At 43.5% G+C, this 25842-nt stretch overlaps 1 protein-coding gene across 1 annotated transcript in view; it reads left to right on the top strand.

The window, feature by feature from the left end:
* The window catches only part of rsf1b.1 (remodeling and spacing factor 1b, tandem duplicate 1), a gene marked incomplete at its 5' end in the record, with an annotated part of 38464 nt that extends 13080 nt beyond the window's left edge, over nt 1–25384 (top strand). The window contains 13 exons of the mRNA XM_084320295.1: nt 1346–1551; nt 3596–3723; nt 6058–10139; nt 10935–11222; nt 14262–14366; nt 15578–15657; nt 15776–15830; nt 15941–16047; nt 16187–16254; nt 16435–16666; nt 17594–17799; nt 19077–19253; nt 21574–25384. Coding sequence (XP_084176421.1) covers nt 1346–1551; nt 3596–3723; nt 6058–10139; nt 10935–11222; nt 14262–14366; nt 15578–15657; nt 15776–15830; nt 15941–16047; nt 16187–16254; nt 16435–16666; nt 17594–17799; nt 19077–19253; nt 21574–22088 — 6249 coding nt within the window. The 3' untranslated portion in view covers nt 22089–25384. The remainder of the gene's footprint in view (nt 1–1345; nt 1552–3595; nt 3724–6057; nt 10140–10934; nt 11223–14261; nt 14367–15577; nt 15658–15775; nt 15831–15940; nt 16048–16186; nt 16255–16434; nt 16667–17593; nt 17800–19076; nt 19254–21573) is intronic.
* Between the last annotated feature and the right edge of the window lie 458 nt (nt 25385–25842).

Below are 25842 nucleotides of genomic sequence, written 5' to 3'. Positions count from 1 at the left end.
TTTCTAATCAAGTACTAAAAAACCGCATTTTTCTATCTCAAGATCTTAAGCCGTTTTGAGGCTGGGCTCCAACCACTGTGTGGCCTGGTGCCAACTGCCACATCAACTGCCACATTATTATGCAGCTGAGAAATCTCTGACATCACAGATATGCAAATTTTCAGATGACTCAGTTCAGTGAGGGTGAATATTGTGAGAGGAGAATTGGAAGAATGCGCCAATATGAGAATTAGAGACATAGATCCTATTAATATAAATCCACATAGCTAAGAAACAATGGTAAACACTGAAAAAGGCCATTTATAAGATAGTTCCCATTTAAGCACATGTATAGTCAATTGGTCCTGTTGTTCAGCCTCACAATGCTATTTGATAGTAAATGTGTTTATATGTCCCACCCTCTGGCCTCTGAAGTTGCTAATGTCTTTTTAATTTGGGCCTCACAGGGTTAACCTCTTAAGCCCGAGATATACAGTAAAAGTGTATATTTTCAACATTACGTTTGTTTACCAATTATTTTAACTGTTATTAGTGAAATATAAGATTATAGAAATCTCAGGGCATTGAGTCGGAAACCGGCACATCCAAAAGGAGGAAGTGGCACATCCAAAAGTGAGTGTAGTCTTTTGAAGGAAGAGACTCAGGGCTTTCAAATTTTGAAAAACGACCCTACCCAGCTCACACCAGCCCCTGTCGATCATCTGACTTCTGGATTAACTTTTTTATTTCTCTTATTTTTTGGGATTATCTCCCACAAACCTGAACATTATTGCCATAAAACAGAACGCAGTTAGTTTCTCTACCTTTCTGTGAACGTCTTGCAAAAAAGACGAAATTCCCTAGATTCAGATACCAAGAACATGCAAATGGACCATTTAAAAAAGAAATTAAATGTTTATTCTACGTCCTTGTGGAATGAGTGACATAAAAAAAAAAAAAAGTAATTTATTTTGTTTTTGTTTTTTTTTGATGGAAGAGCCGCACATTGACAGGCAAAGAGCCGCATGCGGCTCGCGAGCCGCGGGTTGGCCACCCCTGTAATAAATGAACAGGATGTTGTTGCTGTTGGATGTGCTGTTTTGATATGGTATTGTATGTATACAGCGCTATGAGAAGCAATAAAGTCTGAAGTCACAAGTCACCTGGAAGGCCAAAAACATCAACTCCCTGCATCAATAACCAATCAAATGTTTCTGGCCTTCCAGGTGGTGTTCTCATCGGGAAACTAAGAACACTATTGCGTTCCTCGCCAATGTTTTGGAGCAACATTTCAAACAATCATACACATTTTAGGTAAACTGTAAAAGTATTGTTATGCTCATCAAGTGCTGTATTTTCTCTCCAGTATTTGTGCGAGTATCAGTTTGATGAAAATGTCAAGTTCAAAAATACAATCAACGAGGAGGATCCAGAAAAGATGCGGCTCCAGCCGATTGGCCGGGACAAAGATGGCCAAATGTACTGGTATCAACTGGATCAGGACGACAATGTGCGCGTGTATCTGGAGGAGCAGGACGATGTGGACGAATCATCCTGGAAATGCATCGTCAGGTAGGCTGGATCTCTTTTCTTGTAAAGCGCTTTGGATAAGTTCATTTACCATTTACATAGCGGAAAGAGTTATGGAACGTGGAACGTGAAGGTGTGGCCAGTGGAGGTGGGCTGCAGAGGCTTTGTAGCCAGTTCCACCACAAGGCTCCTGAAGGAAGTAGGGATCAGAGGACAGGCCCGACGGAAGGCAATCAAAGAACTTGCCACTGCAGCAGAACGGAGCAGTCACTGGTTGTGGCTGAAACGTAGAGACGCATCATGGGCTGCTAAATGAACATGTGGTGCCACCGTGCGACACACACGCAGGCCGCGTGAATATTAAAGGCAACCAACTTGTGTTTAGCGTTTCTCTGATTGGCCAATACGCCCATGTGACCACAACAGCGCGAGAGAGCGGCAGCGCGGAAATAGGCTGTCTATTGCCTCGCGCTGCAGCGCGGAAATAGGCTGTCTATTGCCATTCTCTAAGTCAAACTCTAACCTTAACCAGCTCCTTAACAGCGCCTAAACTTAACCCTTCTAACCTTAAGCAACTCCGAAACAATGCCTAACCTTAACCAACTCCGAAACAATGCTTAAAGTTATGCCTAAACTTAACGGCGAAAGAATGCGAATGCACGGTAAAAAAAAAAATATTGAAGGGAATCGAACTAGCCAGCAACGAGCCGTTGGATCCACAGCCATGCAGCGTTGCCAATTGAGCTATTTCTGGATACTGAATAAGGGGCGGTTACTGGCATACAATGCTGCCGCGACGGAGCTCCGCGGCCGAGCTACGCTCTGCTGCTGCCGCGGGGGCGTGGCTAGACGCAAGTTGGGCGTGGTTAGACACAAGTTGGTTGCCTTTAATATTTAGGCACCCAGGCCTGATCAGCCTGTGGTGGGCCAACCTCGGCAGAGGGTGTATTGTGATAAAGGGCCGAAACACCAAATGAGGTCGGGGAACACAACTGAAGATGTGTCGTACTGGTGGCACCACGTGATCATTGCCAAATTCCACCCCACTCCAACCTCATTCAATTGTTGTGCTGAATATTTAGGGTCTTTAACAACTAGTCCTATTAAGAATCCTGAGGATCAGTAATCTCATTACAGAATATATCAGAGCCTCTAGGTGGCGGTATACACACGAGAACAAGTCAATCGCCCCTACACATTGTGTCGTAGAAGAAGATCGTTTGACTCGCATTGCGTCGTTTCAGAAGTGCTCACTCTTTGCATCTCTATGGTCAGGACTGAAAGCTGCAATAATCTTTCAGTCACCTATAAAACGTAACTTTGCCTTCCGAGCACAATCTTGAAACAATCTTTTGTCATACAGATTACTGGATTTATCAATTCAATTCATATACAACTTCCTCTAGGTTTAAGGATTAAAAAATATATAATAAAAAAAAACATTTTGGATTCACTGTCTTGATGCTTTAAATTACCCAGGTCTGAATGATGACATTGAATTCACATGTTTCACCTATGAATATGCTATATGTACCAATTGTAATTTCTATTACCCCATGTTTTTTGTGTGTTAATGTTGTGATTTCTTTGTGTTTTTCTTGAATTGATTGATTGATTGATCAATCACTGGTGAGTATGACAGGATTGCCTTCTATTGGGCACCAGTGATGACGACTCCTTTTATAAATAAAGGGTGAACCCGTAGCAACCTGTTATGCCCTGATGAAGACCAACTTGGTCGAAACATGTTGGCTTTTAAAACTATGTAGCCCTGCCAGAAAAAAAGGGCTTTTTAAGATATTTTTCTTCCTATTATACCTTTTGGCCTTTTTTTTCAGTGGCCTTTCCTGGTTGTTGAACAAGATGGCAATTGCTAATAGCGAACCTTAAATACTTAAAACGTAATACTTTGAGCCAAAGCACAGCCCGGATTTTGTCAAGAATATTAATTATGGAATTACAATGGACTGGCACGGTCAGGAAATAATGATGGCATCTTGAGGATTAAATGACAGCGTGCCAGATAGACTAGTAATTATTCTGCAGAGAAAGCACTTAACAACTTTCCATCTTCTTCTCCCTCCAGGAACAGGAACGATCTGGCTGAGATTCTGGCTCTGCTCAAGACTCAGATTGACCCCTCGTTGTTGACAAAAAAAGAAGACGAATCCACCATCAAACCTGAAGGCGAAGAGGATCAAAAGAAAGAAGGAGGTAAAATTAAGTATTTGATGGAATAATATGAATTAGAAGTATTAGAAGACATAATATGAATTAGAAGTATTTGATTAACTAATACGAATTAGAAGTATTTGATGAAATAATAATTGTCTGATTATGATTCTTAATTTCTTGTTTTACCATTATGATCAGTGTTGCAATTTATACGTCATGGTGGTCGTTTTAACCAAACCACATTATAAGCTCTGTGTTCGCATTCATTTTTTGTATTCTGTGCACCAAATTTCTTTACCTTTTGTTTACCCTGGGCTGGGTAGGTTCTCTGAGCACAAATGTTCTTTTTCAGCCATGCCCTGCTTCATACTTCACACAGTTACAGAGCTGCCCAGTACAACCTCACTCCTCTGCATTTGGCCACTGAGCAGTTTGGGGGTTAAGTGACTTGCTCAGGGGCACTTCAACTGTGGGAATTGAGAGAGAGAGGAGATCGTTAATCATTGATTTCCCCACCTGGATCTTTCCCGCCGGTCCGGGGGATTGAACCGGAGACCTTCCAGTCACAAACACGCTTCTCTAACCTATATGCCACTGCTGGCCCCATATCCATCCTCCAAACCTGGCAGTGTTGGTGCCATGCTCTACTTATTGACCTATGTACTACTAGGGATGGGTGTCGTACTACTAGGATTTGATCGATACTGCTTATTTGATCGGTAATTTATTGATACTTTATCGATTCTTTTTAATTATTTTGCAAGAAGATAAGACTATTAACACTTTGGATGCCACGCCTCCCCGTCTCAAAACCTCGTTGCGTGCCACCACCCACTTCAATGATAGCGCTCTCATATTTGCGAACGCATAAACTACATCTTAAATTATTCCAGAAGATTTCAGAAGATTCTGTGATAAACGCCCTTTACTGTAATACACAAAACACGTTGTCATTTTTCGGCCTATTTATGAATCGTTTTCAAATAAACGCTAGATTATCGATAGTATATGTGTACTTATGCACGCTATAGAAGCGGGCTGAAAATCGAATCTCTTATTTCCTGATCGCACACACACACACGCATAGGGCCCACGTTGATATCTCTGTGAAGAAAGCTCTGATTATCCTAAGACTGGTAAAATAGATTCCTTACCTCAGATCAGATGTTCTCCAAAAAGATTATTCCAATTCCTGATCGCCATTCGAAATATCTCGCGTTTATTGATCCAACGCTGGGTGGTCGAAACACCGATTCCACCCTGTTCTGATGTTCCAGAATGAATCCGATCGTCTCGGGTGACTTGTCTGAGAAGTAAAATGAGGAAGCAGGATATTTTTTTTTTCTTTCATGCTTTTCATTGTCTAATCCAATGGGGTACACCAGTGGTAACGGGAGGCTAGATTGATGAAATATGAATGGAAATCGCTAATAAATTAAATAAAAAATAAAAACGATTAAAAACAAGATTTCTCGTCCGTGGCACTCAGTGGTCAGCATGAAATAACGAGAATTCTCGTCCGTGGCACTCGGTGTTAAGAACAGAATCTTTCTCAACTCTTTAACTGCCACGCTGTTTTCCCATCTTTAATATCTGGCGCCAGCGTTTCAGACCGTTTTAACGATGTTTGTAGACCCATTGTATATATATATGTTGTGAGCCAGCAAATTTGCAAGAAGATCTGCTTGATCAAGCGTCGTCCCCTTGCTAAATAATTTACTCCTAAGGTAGGCGGGACTGCCACCTATCGGGATTCGATCGTCATCACAGTTTTACAAAATCCATACAGAAGGTCAAGGGACTGTCTAGTATCATATAAAATTTAAAAAAAAAAAATATATATATATATATATACTCGTTTTTTGCGTTCAACACATGGGTGCCAAAAACGAGTATACCCCTTTTTTGGCAGTCAATGAGTTGAGCAGTAATGTTTTAAATACGTCACTATTATAGACTCACAGCCCTCAGGCACTCGTTCACTCTCTCCTCTGTCATCCTCCCTCCAGCTAATTGCGCAGGGACTTGGCTTGGCTGGGACCGGTGGTAGGGGGAGGAGGGTGATTGTGTCTGCCTAGTTGTAATAATTAGTCATTAGCCTAGCGACCTCTGTATCAACTCTGGCACAGTATGCATGCAGTGGTGGGACCACGAGGGATGAAGGACTGCGAGCAAAGTGGTTGAAAACTGTGCATTCGTGCACATTTATATTAACCTTGCCCGACAGATTGTTTGATGAATTGCTCAGAATTGTCCTTACTGGAATTTATTACTTTATTACACAGTCAAATGTAACCAAACCTCAATGTGAGTGTGTTAATTTGTTAATGTTGTGGTCTATTTAAAGCTTGAATTGATCCTTATTCTTCACAGATGGAGTCAAAAAGACTGAGGACACTACAACGGATGACGAAGAAGACAAAGCCTCCAAAGATGCCTCTTCCTCTCTCGCGCCAAAACTGGAGACTGACGAGAAAGAGCCCCTGAAAGACGACCTCAAACTGGAGGTTTCCGAGGCCAAGTTGCCGCTGAACGGCGTCAAAGATGGCAAAGTTGAATCGGAACCCCTCGTCCAATCAACGAAGCCTGCTGTAGACAACACCATCACTATGAAGACCCAAGTCATCAAAGAGGAGCCAATGGAAGTGTCTGAAACGAAGGCTGGTTCCACGACAAGTGTAACTGGCGCAATCTCCGAGAAGTCCTGTGCCTCACTGAAGGCGGAGAAAGACGAGGCCAAGAGGAACCCTGCAGAAGAACTCCAGAGGTCGATGAAGAACGACCAGCAGGCCAAAATACCCCTGAAGAAGCGAGGAATGAAACTCAGCGAGGACTTTGACAAAAGTAGCGCAAGCAGCATTATTGTACAAAACCCATCTGTTTCTCAGGCCAAGGAGCCTCCTAAAGTTCCAGAGAAGACGGAGGGGACAAATGAAGAGGCAAGTGTGCGTGATCACGTCAACGGTGATGTCCAGCAAGCGACAAAGAAAAGTTTCCATAGTCGTTTGTGCGAAGCGGGTAAAGAAACCCAGACGCAGAGCAACTCCGCTGAAGGCAGAGAGCAGGCGACAAAAGCAATTTCGGGAGGTGATCGTGCCGGCAGAGAAAAGGAGGTGCCGGTCATGAACGAGGGTGGACGGGAGGGAAAGGAGGGGGCTGATGATATGGAGAAATCCATGGGTGTGGCCAAGTCGGATCAAGCGGACTCTGGGAAGAAAGCCTCCGCTATGACGACGGAGAGGGAAAGTGCCAAGGCTCCAGAAGGAAACAAGGCTTCTGTCAAACCTGCAAAATCTTCCCCTCCTCTAATAACAGAGTCACCAACTTCAACTAAGGATGTAACTAATGCCCCCGTGAAGTCCTCTGGCCGCCAAGATGAAGAGAAAACAATCAAATCCAAAATGACTGACGCAAAAGTGGCTCACGCTGTGGACAAGACGTCCATATCAAAAGACCTGAAGGATTCATCAACATCAAAGTCACTGGGCCTGGGTTCAAATGAAGTAACCGATTCATCGGTTTCATCCAAAGATGTAAAGTCGGATGAAAAACGTGACAAGTCGGTAGAAAAGGGTGCCTCTCGAGATGCGTCAGAATTGAATACGAGCGGTAAACCAGAAATCAAGAAAACCGTAGGAAATGTAACTGACCCCAAACGCACAGAGACATCAGTTGTTAAGGAAATTAAGAAACCGGAGCCGGTTAAGGAGCAACTGGACCACTCTCTACCGAAAGGGAATGTGGGAGTCATTAGAGAGACTCCGCCCCCTGACAGAGAGACGGCACAGAGGTCTAATGATCCTAAAGAGCCTGTGACGCCATTGACCATTAGAAAGTCAGCTGTGCTAAAACACAGTAATGACAGAGAGAGACCGGTCGGCTCTAAGGAGGCACAAGAATCATCCGTCATTAAAAAGGCAGAGAGACCATCTGCCATTAAGGAGCTCGAGAAACCACATAACACTAAATTGCCAATGGTGGAATCCTCTGTTATTAAAAAGGTTGAGAAATCAGAATCGTATAAACACGGTGAGAAGTACGATAGCCTCAAAGACACTAAGATGTCTGCCGCTATAGACAGGACGACTAGTGTGGTCTGCAAGACGGTCAGTGCTGAAGAGAAGATGAAAGCTTCCCTCAAGAAAGACTGGGAGAAGACGGATATTTGTAAAGACAAGCAGATGAACAGTGTTGCTAAGATGAGTGACTGTATGTCCAAGACGAAGGAAGTGGAGATGGTGGCCAATAAAAAGGATTTGACCAAAACACAAGAGGACGGCAAACCTGAAGCAAAAGTGTCTACTAATAACAAGGAAGACAAAGCCACTACGAAGAAATATCAACAGTCTGGCACTATGGAGAAACATCAACCGTCTGGCACTACGGAGAAACATCAACCGTCTGGCACTACGGAGAAACATCAACCGTCTGGCACTACGGAGAAACATCAACCGTCTGGCACTACGGAGAAACATCAACCGTCTGGCACTACGGAGAAACATCAACCGTCTGGCACTACGGAGAAACATCAACCGCCTGGCACTACGGAGAAACATCAACTGTCTGGCACTACGGAGAAACATCAACCGCCTGGCACTACGGAGAAACATCAACCGTCTGGCACTACGGAGAAACATCAACCATCTGGCACTACGGAGAAACATCAACCATCTGGCACTACGGAGAAACATCAACCGTCTGGCACCGTGCACAAGACAGCCACTATGGAGAAACATCAACCATCTGAAACCGTGCAGAAGAAGGCCACTATGGAGAAACATCAACCATCTGAAACCGTGCAGAAGAAGGCCACTATGGAGAAACTTCAACCATCTGAAACCGTGCAGAAGAAAGCCACTATGGAGAAACATCACCCATCTGAAACCGTGCAGAAGAAAGCCACTACGGAGAAACCATCTGAAACCGTGCAGAAGAAAGCCACTACGGAGAAACATCAACCATCTGAAACCGTGCAGAAGAAGGCCACTACTGAGAAACATCAACCATCCGGCACTGTGCAGAAGAAAGTTATCTCTGAAGAAGCCGATAAAAAATCTGATACAAAAAAATTTGAACAAAAACTTTCTAAAACATCTGATGCAGCAATGGTTGAACATGGACAAGAAACTGAGAAAAAATTGGATGCAGCAAAATCGGAACAGAAGCAGCAAATGGATAAAACATCGGATGCAGCAAAATTGCAACAAAAACAAGGAACTGATAAAGAATCTGATGCAGCAAAGGTTGAAAGAAAACAGCAAACTGATCAATCGGATGCAGCAAAATTGGAACAAAAACAGCAAAGGGATAAAAAAACAGATGCAGCAAAATTGGAACAAAAACAAGAAATGGATAAAAAGTCAGATGCAGCCAAATCTGAACGAAAGCAAGAAGGTGACAAAAAATTGGATGCAGCCAAATCTGAACGAAAACAAGAAATGGATAAAAAATCGGATGCAGCTAAATCTGAACGAAAGCAAGAAACTGACAAAAAATCAGATGCCGCAAAATCTGAACGAAAACAAGAAATGGATAAAAAGTCAGATGCAGCCAAATCTGAACGAAAGCAAGAAACTGACAAAAAATCGGATTCAGCTAAATCTGAGGCAGCCAAATCTGAACGAAAGCAAGAAAATGACAAAAAATCTGATGCAGCAAAATCTGAACGGAAACAAGAAATGGATAAAAAATCTGATGCAGCAAAATCTGCACGAAAACAAGAAATGGATACAAAATCTGATGGAGTGGAACTAGAGTCCCAGGAGAAGGCTGACAAGGAGACAAAGTGCTCCTCCACTTTATCAAAGAAGGAAAGTGAAAAAGACGCTAACAAAGACGAGGAGAACCTCAAGAATGAAGGTGAGAAAATCCCACGTCAAGACAAGAAGAGTAAAGCGCATTCCACAACAGAAGACCTGTTAAATAAAGACACTGCAAAGGAGGACCACAAAGATGGCAAAACTGTAACTCAAACAGAGACGCAAGACTGTCCAAAAGAGAGCAAGGGACCAGAGGACGGCAAGCCTACGGAAAAGGGCGCTGAGGACGAGGGTAAAGAAGGGGAGACGGCAACAAAAGAGACTGACGCAGCCGACGTCTCGTCCGAGGTTCTGGCGGAAGGCATCCGTCTGAAGATGAAGATCCTGGCCCACCGGAGGAAAGCTGAACTCCTGAGAGAGGAGAGGCAAGGGGAAAGGCAAAGGGAGAGGCATGGGGATTCAGAGTCCGACACAGGAAGGTGCCTCCGACGGTCGCCCAGGATCTCCAGACCGACACCCAAGGCGGTGGAGATCCACGACCGGAGGCTCGAGAAACTGCACGGCACACCAGCAGTCGAGAAGTCTGCAGACAAGGGAGAGGAGGACGAGGACGAGGACGAGGACGATGAGTTGAAAGCCGCCCAGAAGAAACCCAGAGAGAAAAAGGTGGATCAGGAGGGCCAGGTCAAATCTAAGGTGAGTTCTCTCAGTAGGTGGCAGTGTTTCTTTTTAGAAACATCTTCGTCAAAGTTGGCAGTGTGATGTGCTAACCTGTCAGCAGGTGGTACAGTCCGGGAAATAATTAAGTTCTTGATAATGTCCAGCTTGTGAAAGGTTTGAAATTATTAAAACAGCCTTTCTTTTGTCAATACACACAAGACTACACATTCTATGTAGATGTAGACATTTTGAGATATGAATTGTGTTGTATCGCATAATTAGTGATGCACGATATATCGGCCGCCGATATAATATCGGCCGATATGGCAGTTTTTTTATTATCTGTATCGGTCCGATATCAAGATATATATATTTTTTTATATATACTTGTTTTGACCTTAAATAGTTTGAAAATATCATTCATTTCTGAAAATAAGTTACAAAAGTACAAAGAAAATGTGTTTTGGAAAATAGCTCTTTATTTGATTATCATAGTGTTTTCTATACAGAGATATCGACATCGGTAAATATCGGTATCGGCCAGAACAGCAATATTAATATCGGTTATCGGTATCGGCCACAATTTTCACATCGGTGCATCACTACGCATAATCTTAGGCAGTGTAGAGTGTTGTGACCTAGTTGATCATTTAGTCCGTATTGAACGCAGATGAAAATATTCAAATTCAGCCAAGAAATGAATGTCTGGAAAGCGTACTTTTTTAAACTAAAGGTGTTTAGGAACACTGGCGGTAGCTGCTTTGTATTTCACAGCTGTTTCTGTTCCCTGCCCTGGAACCTGAGAATTCAACGTGTCATTCCTTGTTTCAGGGGAGGAAGAGACGGAAAGTGCGGTGGTCCAGAACTCGGCGTAAAAAGAAAGGCTCCGGCGACGAGGACGAAGATGACGAGGACGACGATGACAGCGAGGACTATACCAGCGAAGACGAGGAAACGGAGGAGGATGACAGTGATGAAGATTACAATGTCAAGAGAGGCAGAAAGAGGATGAACATGAACATGGAAAGGAATTTCTCGAACGCTTCGAGCTCCTCTGACGACCTTCCTCCTAACGACGATCCATGCAAACACTGTGGCCTCCCCAACCATCCAGAGCTGGTGGGTCCCCACTGGTTCCCTACTCAACATAGTGCAATCAAATTTAAAGGAGCAGTTCACCCCAAAATTTTTATTAATAAATAAAATGCCCCTTACCTAGAATGCTATCTATCTATCCAGATAGTTTCAGTGAATTTTGGAGATATCTGCCATAGAGATATCTACCATCACCCTTAACACTTTCAGTGCCAGGCCGTGTTTTCCTTTTTACCCCGTTGATGCCACGGTCCACGGCCCATGTAAAGTTAATATCGCCTAATCTATGTTTTAAATTATGCTATGTGTCTAATCTGCCCATCGCTTATCAAATAATCATTTTCCAGTCAACATTGGCAAAGCAGATTGTGTTTTCTTCTTCTTCTTCTTATTTGAATTTCCGGCAGAGTAGACGCATCGAGGCGTATTACTGCCCTCCGCAATTCTTTTTATGGGCTCTTCTTCTTCTCCTTCTTCTCCTTCTTCACCTTCTTTTTCTTCTTCTACTGGACCCCGTCATCAACTACATTGTCCATTGGAGTGCCTCTACTGCTGCTACTTCCTGTCTGAGCCCCCCTCCGCGGGACCCTCCTTGCCCCCTGCTATCTTATCCTGGGCCGCTTTGTCCCTCGCAGCCCTGTCCCTCGCAGCCCCCTCAGCCAACTCTTCACACACCTCCCTCCAGTCCAGACCTTCCAATCCCAGATGTTGAACCGCTATCCTAACAATCATCTTCACCATCTCTGTTCTACCCGTAACCTCTGCCATACCAGTAACTACCCCTGCCACGAAGGCCACAATACCTAATTTCTCCTCCCTTCCCCTGTCTCTTTCCACCTGCTCTACCCTCACTGCCAAATGCCCTCCTTCAACCCCCTGCACCCTTTCTTGGCTCCCCTGTCCTGCCCTGCTAACCGCCCCAGCATACGTCAACTTACCCTCCCTTCTCTCTCTCCGATCCGCGACCTGCTTCATCATCACCTCGCACCCCCGAAACGCTACACTGTGCTCCCCACCACAACTACAGCACCTCGGCTTCACTCCCTCTCCACATTTCCCATATTCATGTTCCCCGCCACACCTAGCGCACCTCATCCCCTTCATACACGTGGTAGCTATATGGCCAAACCCCTGGCACCTATAGCACCTAAGAGGATTATGAACAAATTCCCTAACCCTATACATCCTACGCCCTACTAATACCTCGCTAGGAACAACCCCACCCTCAAACGTAATCACTACCGTCCCCGTCACTGCCCTCTCCGCTCCCCTCTTCATCCTTGCTGCACTCTTAACTATGCCATTACGCCTGTCCTCCTTTAGCTCTTCCACCAGCTGCTCTACTGTAACCTCGACCGGTACCCCAACTATCACCCCCTTACATCCCCCCCCCCTCTTCTCCCCTACTCTCGCCACCTTACTTATACCCACCCCCCCAATGCTCTGCATCTGCCTAGCCACCTCCACCTGCCCCTCACTACCACACCCTACGGCCAGATTCCCATCCCACAAAACGTTCACGTACTTTACCTCTCCTAATTGCTCGGCAATGAGTTTGGGCCACTCGAGCCTACCTACTTTCCTCTCATCCCTCTCCCCCTCAAGCCTGACCACTATATGGATCACTTGCGCTTTTGCCACATCTTTTCCTGCACCCTCGTCTCCCGGACCACTTGAGCTATCGTCCCCCCCTTTCTTCCTCTTCCCCCCTTCTCCCCCCCTCTCCTCCCCCCTACTCTCACTATCCCCATCGCTGTCGTTCCTCTCCGTCCGCTTCTTCCTCTTCTTCCTCACCGTATCCCACCCCTCCTCCTCCCTCTCCCGTTCTTCCTCTTCCTTCTTCTTCTTCTTTATTCCGTCCGCTTCATTTCCTTTTTATAGCATTTTGAAAACCACTCTGTTTAGAAGAAAAAACAACACATTCCCTGATAATCGCCTTTTACTGGAATATTCCAGAACGTTATCATTTGTCGGTCTATTTATGAATCGTTTTCAAATAAACGCTAGATGGTCGATAGTATATGTGTGCGCACGCACACACACACTTGTGCCGTGCGCTGATAATCGCTGCCATTATTTCCTCACGGCTTTTACAGTGAAACAGCCATATCACATATAGTGGAAACGCTTACCGGTATATCTCCTCGAAAACGAGTCTGATTATCCTAACACTGATAACATAGATTCCTTACCTGACATCAGATGGTATCCAAATGGTATATTCCAATTCCTGATCACCATTCGAAAAAAATCGATAAGTATATTGATCCAACGTGTGTACAGTATAACCCATGCTATAACCCATGCTCGCCGCGGCTCAGAGGCTCCAGAATGAACTCTGGTAACTCCGGCTGCATCAGTGGACTGGAATATTTTTTTCCCCATCCATTTTCATTGAGTCCATTCCAAAAGGGTGATTTACCATTTGGGAGACGATATGGGGCGCTTTTTTAACATCTGATCGCCGGCGGCCCCTGGATCTCCAACGGTAGGCTCGCGTGATGCAATATGATTTCAGATCGCTAATAAAAAAAAAACAATAATAATACAGAGAAAAGCTGTGACGTGGCTTTCAACGTCACAATCGTAAACCCGAGATTAGCCGTGAGTGGCGCTCAAAGTGTTAATACAATGGAGCGGAAATGCACTCGGTTTGTGGCATTGAAAAAACTCACCAGAAATCACGACATTGTTGTGACCCGTTTCATTTCGGATGTATTTCTACCGAAGTAATACACCCGCCATATATTATTACAGGGGGTGTACTTGGCAGAAAATAGTGCCTAAATAAAACTGTTCACAAGTTCTGTGCATTATTTCTGGAAAGAGACATTGCTGTTGAGTTTTTCAAATGTATCTCTTTTTGGGGGCATTTTGAGCCACAAACCCAATACTCAATTGCGACGGTAGATATCTCCAAATAATCTAGATCAATAGAAAGCATTCTGTGTAAGACGAAAAAATGGGTTCGTTTTTTTTAACCTAATTTAGTTACAATAAGATTGCCAACATGCCAACGGTCCTAAGCATTAACATGAACATCCTTCAATGTCCCCCTCATAGATCCTGCTGTGTGATTCATGTGACAACGGCTACCACACTGCCTGCCTGAGGCCTCCCATCATGATCATCCCTGACGGGGAGTGGTTCTGTCCCCCTTGTCAACATGTAAGTAACACGGCCAGTATGGCAACAGCCAAGAGAGTTCCTGAAGACATCCTACAAGTGGCATATCAAAGCCTGCATGAACTGAGATTTGTTTCCATCATTTGGAACGAGGATAGTATAAGCTCAACCATGTACAATTGACCTCAATCTCAAACTCCACCCTCTTTTCTTGAGCCTCCAATCACAACTGGATGATCCACCTTTTAAAGGAACATGCCTACATTATGGGAAATGCGCATACCGTCTTCTCCAGTGTCAGACAAGAAGATGGATATCGATGTCCTCTCTGTGCGTTCAGTAGAAGGCTATCCGGCTGCAAGCTAGCCTAGCTTAGCACAAATGGACGGAAGCGGACACGGATCATCTAGCCTAGCTTAAAACTCCTGCACAGACAGGAAATTGGTATCTATCTGCTTGTGGGCCTACCCCAGTATATGATCTGGTGTCATTAACCCTCGCCCCTCTGCTTGTGGACCTACCCCAGTATATGATGTGGTGTCATTAACCCTCGCCCCTCTGCTTGTGGTCCTACCCCAGTATATGATGTGGTGTCATTAACCCTCGCCCCTCTGCTTGTGGACCTACCCCAGTATATGATGTGGTGTCATTAACCCTCGCCCCTCTGCTTGTGGACCTACCCCAGTATATGATGTGGTGTCATTAACCCTCGCCCCTCTGCTTGTGGACCTACCCCAGTATATGATGTGGTGTCATTAACCCTCGCCCCTCTGCTTGTGGACCTACCCCAGTATATGATGTGGTGTCATTAACCCTCGCCCCTCTGCTTGTGGACCTACCCCAGTATATGATGTGGTGTCATTAACCCTCGCCCCTCTGCTTGTGGACCTACCCCAGTATATGATGTGGTGTCATTAACCCTCGCCCCTCTGCTTGTGGACCTACCCCAGTATATGATGTGGTTAACCCTCGCCCCTCTGCTTGTGGACCTACCCCAGTATATGATGTGGTTAACCCTCGCCCCTCTGCTTGTGGACCTACCCCAGTAGATGATGTGGTTAACCCTCGCCCCTCTGCTTGTGGTCCTACCCCAGTAGATGATGTGGTGTCGTTAACCCTCGCCCCTCTGCTTGTGGACCTACCCCAGTAGATGATGTGGTGTCGTTAACCTTCGCCCCTCTGCTTGTGGTCCTACCCCAGTAGATGATGTGGTGTCGTTAACCCTCGCCCCCCCTGCTTGTGCCTCTCTGTAGAAGCTGCTCTGTGACAAACTGGAAGAACAGCTCCTGAACCTCGACGCTTCGTTGAAAAAGAGAGAACGTGCCAATCGAAGGTGAGAACTTCTGGAACCCATGCTGTTCTACGTCAGCATGACTATTGCTACTGTGTGCACAGTGTTTTACCTCGAAGTGAGTTTCTCATCTCAAAGTGCCGTTTGTCATGTCTTCTAGGAAAGAACGTCTAGTGTATGTTGGAATCAGCGTGGAGAACATCATCACACCTTCTGTAAGTATGCAGCTGTTACGTGCCGGTGATGAACGAGAGGGGGAGAAACAGACACTTAAACAGGTTCATGGTAATCGCTCGCCAACTTTTATTTCCATTTCTATTTCCAGGTGGAGGTAGAGGAAGAGGCAAAGCCTGTGAAGGAGAAGAAAGAAATTAAGAAAATCAAGAGCTGGGGTCGAAGGTCGACTCGGGCAAGAAAATCCATTAGCTACAGGTAGGTACAGTGAGATAGACGGCACGATTCAATGATAACATTGGTATCGCACTGACAAAAATACTTTTATTATTATTTTTGTTTTTCTAACAAGCCAACACAATTTATTCACGTTAATTTTAACATTATTTCTTTACAGATTCGATGAATTTGATGAGGCTATTGAGGAGGCTATTGAAGAGGACCTCAAAGAAGCAGAGGGTGGAGGTAGGAGAACAATCGGGCATCTCATGACAACTGTTGAATTGAACTCTTGATTTCTTTAACGACTTATAATTTAACGACTATTCAATAATTTTTTAATTGATGCCCATCCCTACTGAGCACATTATCAACATTGTATTAGGGTTGGTGTAATGATGTGTGTGTGTGTGTGACCGTCTACAGGAGCCGGTCGGGGGAAAGACATGGCTAACATCACGGGCCATAGAGGGAAGGACATCTCCACCATCCTCCAGGGGGGGGAGGGGGAGGGGGTTGAGGAGGGCAAGGAGAACGGCTGCCCGCCGCGACCCGTCCTCGGCCCACGCAGGAAGAAGCGGCGGCGTCTGAACGACCTGGACAGCGACAGCACCGCGGAGGATGAGGAGAGCGAGGACGAGTTCCGCCTCAGTGACAGGTGAGACTGGCCATCAGGGGAGGGAGGGACGACCACCGTCAAAAGATGTGAAGTATGAATAAGAAGAGATGAGTTCCGCCTCAGTGACAGGTGAGACTGGCCATCAGGGGAGGAGAGCGAGGATGAGTTCCGCCTCAGTGACAGGTGAGACTGGCCATCAGGGGAGGGGCGAACGACCACGGTCAGAAGATGTGAAGTATGAGTAATAAGTAGGGATGCTCGATATTGGCTTTGATACCGATATACCGATATTGTCCAACTCTTAATTTCCGATTTATTTATTGACAATAAATAAAATCTGAATTTGTTCTTACTTGCTTGCCTGGGTAAATAAAGGTTATAGAAATGTAAAAAAAAAAAATCTTTGAAAACCGATACCGATATTTTCCGATATCACATTTTTATGCCGATATCGGCAGATAATATCGGTAGGCCGATAATATCGGACATCCCTAGTAATAAGAGATGAGTTCCGCCTCAGTGACAGGTGAGACTGGCCATCAGGGGAGGGAGGGACGACCACTGTCAGGAGATGTGAAGTATGAGTAACTAGAAGAAGAAGAAGAATAAACTTTATTTGTGTAGCACCTTTCATACAGGAATTGTAGCCCATAGTGCTTCACAGCAGTGATGTAGACACAACATAGACAGAAGGCAGGCAGAAGAGGTAATAACAGCAATAGTAATGAACATATAGCATAAAATGAGCATTAAAAGTATAGACAGGCATAAAATGAGCAGAGAATTGATATGAAAACCGATAGATTTCTGTCATTAAAATCAATGGGGGAAAAAATGTAACATAAAAAAAAAGATTGTAATAGATTTCTTATTGGTTATAATAATATATTTCTGACATTAAAATCTAAAATCTGTACTTTCTAATCAAATCTATAACTCCCACGGCTGTTCCTTCCTGGCGTGCAGCTCCGAGGAGGAGGAGTTCGTGCTGTCGGAGGGCGACGCAGGGAGCGGGAGCGGCTCCAACGACAGCAGCGGCCCGCGCCGCGCCTCCAGCCGGAGGAACAGGAAGCCGGCCAAGCGACGGAGGAGCACCCGGCGACGACGCAAACCCAGAGGGTACTCGGACGACGAAGAGGAGGAGACTGACGAGGACGACGACGATGAGATTGGTACGACGGCAATCTTAGTATTTTGTCAAAAGGACTTGTCTGCTCGTGATAATGTAAATGCATGGGGTTTGAATTGATGGAATGGCCAGAATCCCACATTCTTTAACCCTTTCACTGCCGCACTACCAAATGGTTAACCCTTTCACTGCGACAATACAGAAGGTTAACCCTTTCACTGCCACTTGGACAAAGGGTCAACCCTTTCACTACCACACTACAGAAGGTTAATAGGTTAGTAGTGTGATAGTAAAGGGTTAACCTTTTGTAGTGTGGTAGTGAAAGGATTAAAGGGGAAATATTATTACGTAAAATGTGTTTTCCTTGTCTTTGGAAACATTTCATTTGAAACATCTGAAATGTTCTATAGGCACTGGGGACATAGATACTCCTTGCTGTTTAGCCAGGGTTTGAAGTCTTCAGATGAACAAGCGGTTCAGAATTATTGCTCCTTTTGTGTTGTCACAAAGGGGACACAATAAACTAGCTTTTTAATTAATCAATTAGCTGCAGTTTGTGGAGCCAGGAACACAGCTTACCTACCTAACGTACTGCCGTTTGTAACGCTGTTTTACTCTTTGGTGTGGCGTAGCCTGGCAGGGATGGAAATAATTCATTTAAAATGTGGTGTGTTGCCACAGCAACCAAAACATTTTTCAATGTCTTCAAGGGAAGAAAATAAATGTATATATTAGACATAGACTAATTTCTTTGCAAAGAAACTTAACAAACATGTTCTACAGATTCAAGGAAGTCGTATACAATTGTAGAAAATATACATATATATGTCCCCTTTAATGATAAACCTTAAAATGGCAGCAATAGAACTTTTGGTATTGTCATGGATTGATTCATTTCTAATAATATTAATAGTTACAGATTTCTTATTATATCTCGATAGTACTCAAAAGAGAATTTGGGAAAGGGTGTTGTCAAATTCAGTTTAAGGATTCTAAACTTTGAAGTTTAAGGAAGTTCTGCCCAAAATCAACGGCCGCCTATAGCTCATTTTAATTAGATAATCAGTTACTGTGGCAACGGTATAATTTCGATGAACCCTCAGTTGTGTTGAACATTTTGTGTTTACATTTACATTTGTGTTTACATTTTACATTTCATGTCCAAACATGAAAAAACACTAGTTTCCACAACCTCTTTTCAGAATTCTACTCTAGCCATCTTTATTATTTTTAAGGAAATGACCGTGATTACCTACGAAGAAACCCTTTCTATTCAAAATCTGCAAACCCACTAATAATTATTTTCTTGTGTGTTTGTAGCGACGGAAGGTTCCAGCGAGTTCAGCGACAGTGACCTGGACATGAGCCGCCGTCGGTCTCGCAGGAGCAAGAAGAAGGAGGTGAACTACTGCGAAAGTAGTTCTGACGGCTCGAGGGCCGAGACCAACCGCGACAGGTTCAAGCCCAGGCCGCGCCTCACCAGCTCCGACAGCGAAGGTCAGTCTCTCTGTGTCTCTATGTATCAGACAAATACACCACAAATAGATCTCCCAGACTGATACCGTAACGTCTTAACAGCGAAGGTCAGTCCGCTCTCTCTGTGTCTCTATGTATCAGACAAATACACCACAAATGGATCTCCCTGTCTGACACCGTAATGTGTTAACAATGTTCTTCTCGCGCTCCATTTGGCTGCTCAACTCTGTCTTAACCACCACAAGAACCTCAACCTGTGAGAAACACTATCTCATTGACGCTGAATGTTTTTATAGATTTATCTATGATTTTCAAATGAGGAATTATAGACATGGAAGACATAGACATACAAAACAACAATCGGGGGTGAAGCGTGATTAACTCATTGGGCGCCATTCACGAGAGTCGGGTTAACTCGCCATCGCTTGAGCGCCAATCACGAGAAAAGTCGGGGTTTTAATCGTTATTTATTTTATTCGCTATTGCCATTCATAATTCATCAGGGCAGCCTGTGCATGCTGTTCTGAATGTGTCTGAGGTGGCAGACGGTCAATACCGCCCCCTAACGCCTTCGGCCGCTATTGCACTCTATTTGAAACAATGTAGTTTGTTTTCTCGGCCGAGCTGAGCCGTGCGGGCGGGGTTTAAATACTCTGACAGGACAAGCGCTTACAACGATGCATCAACAAGCCCCCCCCCCCCCCCCCTTGTTCATATGCAATGCCGGACAATGTGGGATGGACCTCTGCGACCAGTACTTGGAATGGCGATCAGATAATTGGATTTTTTTTTGCATTACATCAGAGACAAGGTAAGGACACTATATGTCCAATCTTGCGTTGATCTGATATTCTCCCGCGATCGAAGCTGTCTGTGTGGAATCTGTGTGCTGTTTACCGTTGGTGGGGGGGGGGGGGGGGCAAGCCCCATTTCATGCGTGCATGAGGGAGGATAATAACGATAATCTAGCGTTGATTTCAGGAAGATTCGATAATCAGGCGAAAAATGACAACGTGATAACTGGATTTCACTAAAGGGCTATTTTCACGTCTTTTCCTGGGATTACTAAGAATCACCCAAACTATACTCGTATTCAAAACGGTATAAAGCGGAAATGTACGGATGAAAAAACAATCTGTTTTTTGCATGTTGACCAGAAGCAACTCACTGACAATCGACAGTGTTATTAGATCCATAGCTATAATATTTCATATATTTTTAAGCACTCGCAAGTTTGGCTTTCTCCCCATTGAACAAAGCGATGGCATTCTACCCAGAAGGTAAACAACGACCCCTAGTGCTGAATGAGTTAAAGAAAAGTAATGCATATAAATAAATAAATAATAAAATTTAAAAGGAATACATATATATTAATAAATACAAATAAGTAGATATCTTACACAAATATCTGTGTAACTGAAGAAGAAAAAATACCAATAAAAAGGCTAAAAGCAGTAATGTATTTATTCACAGAATTGACATGAAAGCTTGTCAGATTCTTTAGTGTGCATCACAAACTGGCCAATTGTACATGAAACAATGTACAACAAATACATGGCGTCACACACACTGACTATTATGTCCCCAACAGAAAATGTTATCAGCAATAAAAATATATATACATCATCTGTTTTATCTAATAAGATAATGTTTTCAGTCTGTTCACCTCATTCCAATCATTTATATTGCAGTCAAATGGGATTGTCAAGCTAAAATATATATGTATATATAATATATATACTGTATATATGTGTGTGTATATACAGTCCGGTCCATAAATATTTGGACATTGACACAATCTTCTAAATTTTGGCTCTGTACACCACCATGGTGGACTTGAAAAGAAACAATCAAGGTGTGTTTTAAGTGCAGACTTTCAGCTTTAATTTTAAGCTATTCACATCCAAATCAGGTGAACGGTGTAGTAATTACAACAGTTTCTACATGTTTCAGAATTCAGATTCAGATTACTTTATTCACCATATTGTATATACAAATGGAACGTGATTCGACATTACAGTGTATGATTTTTTTCACAAATAAGAATAACATAATAACATGTGCACCCCCCTTTTTAGGTAATTGGACAAACGAACAATCTATAAATAAAATGGTCACTTTTAATACTTGCAAAATCCTTTGGCTGTCTGGAAGCCATAGACGCATCACCAGACACTGGGTTTCGTCCCTGGTGATGCTCTGCCAGGCCTCTACTGAAACTGTCTTCAGAGCCAAAACGGTGTTGATGTACAAATATTTCTGACTGTACATACATACACACACATGAATGTTATTTTTGTCTAATAAGGTTAACTCTTAGCTCTGTGAATTACCTTTTCAGAGAACTCCTCCAAATCGTCGGAGGACCTGGCGAGGACGCGGAGGTCGAAGAGGAAGGCCGACTCATCGGAGGAGGAGTCTCAGCGGCGCAGGAGACTCTCCCTGAAGCGCCGCAGGGCCTCCGAGGAGGACAACAACGACTCCTCTTCGGACGAATCCGAAGAGGAAGACCGTCCCGTCCGCAAACGGGTGAACCGCATCGACTCGGACGACGAGGAGGAGGAGGAGGAAGAGGAGGAGGAGAAGAAGAAGAAGAAGGAAAAGGAAGAGGAGGAAGGCGGAGCGCTGGGTAAGGGAGAGAGCTCGCTGGACTACAGCCTGGCAGAGCTGCCCCCCACCAACGGACAGAGCCCCGTGAAGGGCCTGGAGGCCAAGAGCATCAGTGCCACACCGGCCGCCGCCACGGCTCCCAACGGCCTGGTCGCCCCGGAGACAGCGCCACAGGACGAGGACGAGGACGACCTCTTAGGGGTCACCGACCTGGTGGACTATGTCTGCAATAACGAACAACTGTAAACGAGAAAGAAAGAAAAATGGTGTATGTTTTTAGTGGTATTGTATTTTTATATTGTTTAACTTTATTATTTCCCCACCACGATGCCCCTCAACACTCCTTTTATTTGTGTCGTTTTGGATCTGTTTAAAGGGGAACGATCCTTCGCACCAAACCAGTCTCTTGCTCTTCTCTCGCTCTTCCTGTGGGATTGTACAGTAAATAAGAGCACCGACTATAAAGGACGTCTTCACTCAACCCTATTGCTGCATTCTTATCTTTTATCATAAGTAGTGGTTAACAATCAGATCATTTACAAAGCCCTGGATCATTCAACTGCCAAACCACTCGTCGTTTTTCCAACCGAGGCGTCCCGTCCCCCCGGTCCTGTCGCAATAATCATTTCCCGTTTTCTCCGAGGGAGGGAAGCGCTAAGAAGAAGGAACGTTGGCCCACAAACCTGTTGTTACCCAGAATTCTCCCAGAGAGGCTCTAGTCTGCTTATCTGGGAAATATAACATTGGAATTGTACACTTTATTAAAAAAAACGTTTATTGTGTAGGAAATAGATTACGTATTGTTCATCAGAGTACCACAGCACTAAGGTTTCTAAATGTTAATGCGAGCGGGATGTGGCAGGGGTCAAACACGGTGACATGCATTCCAGAACTTGTAGTCCAAAAAGAGTTTTGTGGATCTATTGTTGAAAAAAGATATTATTATAGTTTTAATTGCCCTAGCTTTTTAATATCTAAATTATAAATGATAAAAAAGAAATCAGTCTATTTATTTGTTTTCTAATGTCATCCTATGTGGTAAAACCCCAGATGTGGTAAAACCCCAGAGGGTTTACTTCTCCGGATAAAGAAATGGAATCAACATATTATACGTTGCAGAGTACAGGGGGAATTACTGTGCCGTCGTAACGGAAATAACGAAATCGCCACCAGGTAATTTCCGGTTATTTCTGTCATTACACAGTAATTACCCTGTAATTTGTGTACCATAATATGCAGTGCCATCTAGTCATTTAATCTTGTCTCAAAATCAACATGTTTTTGAAAATGGCCACGTAAAGTTTTAGACTGTACATTTTTGTCTTAACAAATAAACCCTAAAATGACTAGTGTTCTGAAGGTCCAGATTAATAATTAGAATTAGTTCAACAAAAGGGTAGATTAGGCTATCACCTAAAGTCCACGTTTATTATTAATCTGGACCTTCAGACAAATAGTAAGATATGGAGGTGTGATACTGATATCCCTGTCAATCCCATGCTGGCGCCGGAAAGGGAACAATCGAGTTTCGGTTCAGTAGAGTTCTCTTTGACTTGCTTAGTTGTTGTTGTTTTTGTTTAGTTTTTTACCCCAAGTATTTAATTGTTAATTGTGTTATCATGTATTTACATTTTCAATTCCTTCCAAGTATATGGAGGATTGAGTGTATATATATGTGACCAACTAGAGTAGACCAACCCGTTCTCTCACCTCTACTGTGTGAGCATGCACCAGTCTTTTCAAAGTGTTTAGTTTTTGTATATTGTACACATATATGATTATTTTGCCCTCTTATCGGTTGTTAAACTCCCACATTTAAGTCTCTTAATCCTAATATGTACAGGGATTGGCTGGACAAACGACTCAAAGACAGAATTTAGGGCTAACCGACATTGGTAAACATTTAGGTGCACACTATAACCTCATCATTTTACTTTTAAATAATAAAATGTATTTTTTTGTATATCCAATCCTTTTTTTTCGTTTCCCTTTTTTTGTATATTTGTTGTCGCCTCTTCTAGCTAACTTTGAAGTGGCTTATTTCATGTGTACATTGTCCCTCTGTGCAGGTTCAAGACTCGTCTTTCACTCACTAAATAACTTTCAGTTTGAAACCCATTTGTTTTCTTATTAAAACCCTCTGCCATAAGTATGAAGTATTAGACTGTAGAGAATACTACACTGTGGCTATGCTTCCCTCGCATACAAAGGAGACTAAAGATAAACCTCCAATCTGTCCAGACACTATCGCTTTATGGATTTGAGTTCATCTTCAGGGCAGTTAATGCTAAGTCACCGACTAAAGTCGGAGGATATACGACTAAGGCCTAAATGGTACATTGGTACATGCAAGTCATTTTGTTTGGAATGATTTGACCAGAATGCATGTTGGTTAGGGATCTGGCCAAAAAAAGTAAGCAAAACAATAGAACTAACTGACCTCTGTTATGTGTATATCTGTAGTTTTTTGCTGTACATTTAGAGGCATTTTTTTTAATCATGGAAAAAATATATCTGGCAATTCCTTCGGATTGCATGAGTTTATAACTTTTCTTTTTTTTTTCTTTTTTTTTAGGGACGTGATAATCTGCACAACTGTTTTTTGTAATGAAATTTGACAACTGGCATGTTTGACGGATGTCATTTTGTTATCTCGAGACCCCCGCGCAATTATTGCCAAAGGCTTTTGAGGTTAACACCATGGATATCTCCTCTTTTGCAGTGAAACTGCCAAGCATGAACTGACCTAACTTGAGGGCATGTGTTGTTCGCCAGGGAGGAGTGCGTCAAGATACGCCATGGGAACTATACAGTTTGTCTTGAGAGAGAGAGAAAAAGAAAAAGGATTTTTTAAAAGCCTGTTTGTAAAATATCTTTGTAATGTAGCCTTGGCATGGTCTCGTCACAAAGGATAAACCACTCTTATTCTTTGTTTATCATAGTGTTTTGATACTCTGGCCAAAAAAAACCATTCTTTCCAAGGTAGAAGTCCATGTGCTGCTGTCTAAATGCACACGACTCAGTATTGAATGTAGAATATACAAACACTACAGGACGTTTCCTTCGATTAGACAAATGAAAGCATACCTCATTTCTCAAGATTTGTGACGACAGCAGGCTACCATTGCGGGGCGGTTGGGTGGGGGTGGGGTGTAGTAGTCCAGACTTCTGTGTGCAGTATGTAACGATGTTCTATGTTCTCCTCAAAAAACGAGGAGAATGTATTCACATGTATTTCCGCGGTTCTGAAACAGCAGGTAGCGAGACCCGGCGTAGTGGGACTGCATTAGATCTTTCAGGATGGAACGATGTATAAAAAGGGATCTCATAGGGAAAGTTGGTGCCAATGATGGAAGTGTTAGTTAGTTGCCTATTTACCTCATCATGACCCCGGGAGGGAAGACAACTTGTCTGGTGTGAATATAAACTTGTAGACTGGTCTTTTTTGTGTTTTTGTCTTTTCCTTACCTTCTTGTTAACTTTACTGTTATTTCTTATATGAATCTGATCTTGTACATTTTGTCATAATAAAATGGGTTTAAACCTGACACTGGTGCTTTTTATTTGGGGGTGGATTATCAGCGAAGTGTTAACGTTAAACTTTATTTCGGTTAGGGTTATCTTATTTAATTATTTTGGGGAGCCAGCCCCCCAAACTCGTGAAATGCATAGAAATCTATGAAATCTAAATAAAACAATATGAAATTTTTTTCTCTCTCTCTCTCACACACACCTTTGCTCTCTGTCTAAGATAAGAAGAACTTTATTATCCCCGTGGGGAAAGTTACTTAAACTGCCTCATAGCTACAAGGATTTATTTTATATTGTTATTTCTCTCTCTCTCTCCCTCCCCCCTCTCTCTCTTTAATGGTTGTATCTTGTGTGGACCAGATGTCTGATACGTGTGTTGCTGTCTTCTTGGCCTGGTTGTCCTTGAGAAGCCACACAGGGAGATTCCATTCCCTCTATTTATAGAGCAGTCTTGTATGACTGCATGAGA

Source organism: Notolepis coatsorum (assembly GCF_963971535.1).
Source record: "Notolepis coatsorum genome assembly, chromosome: 8".
Taxonomy (NCBI): Eukaryota; Metazoa; Chordata; class Actinopteri; order Aulopiformes; family Paralepididae; genus Notolepis; species Notolepis coatsorum.
This window is presented reverse-complemented; position numbering and strand designations above follow the sequence as displayed.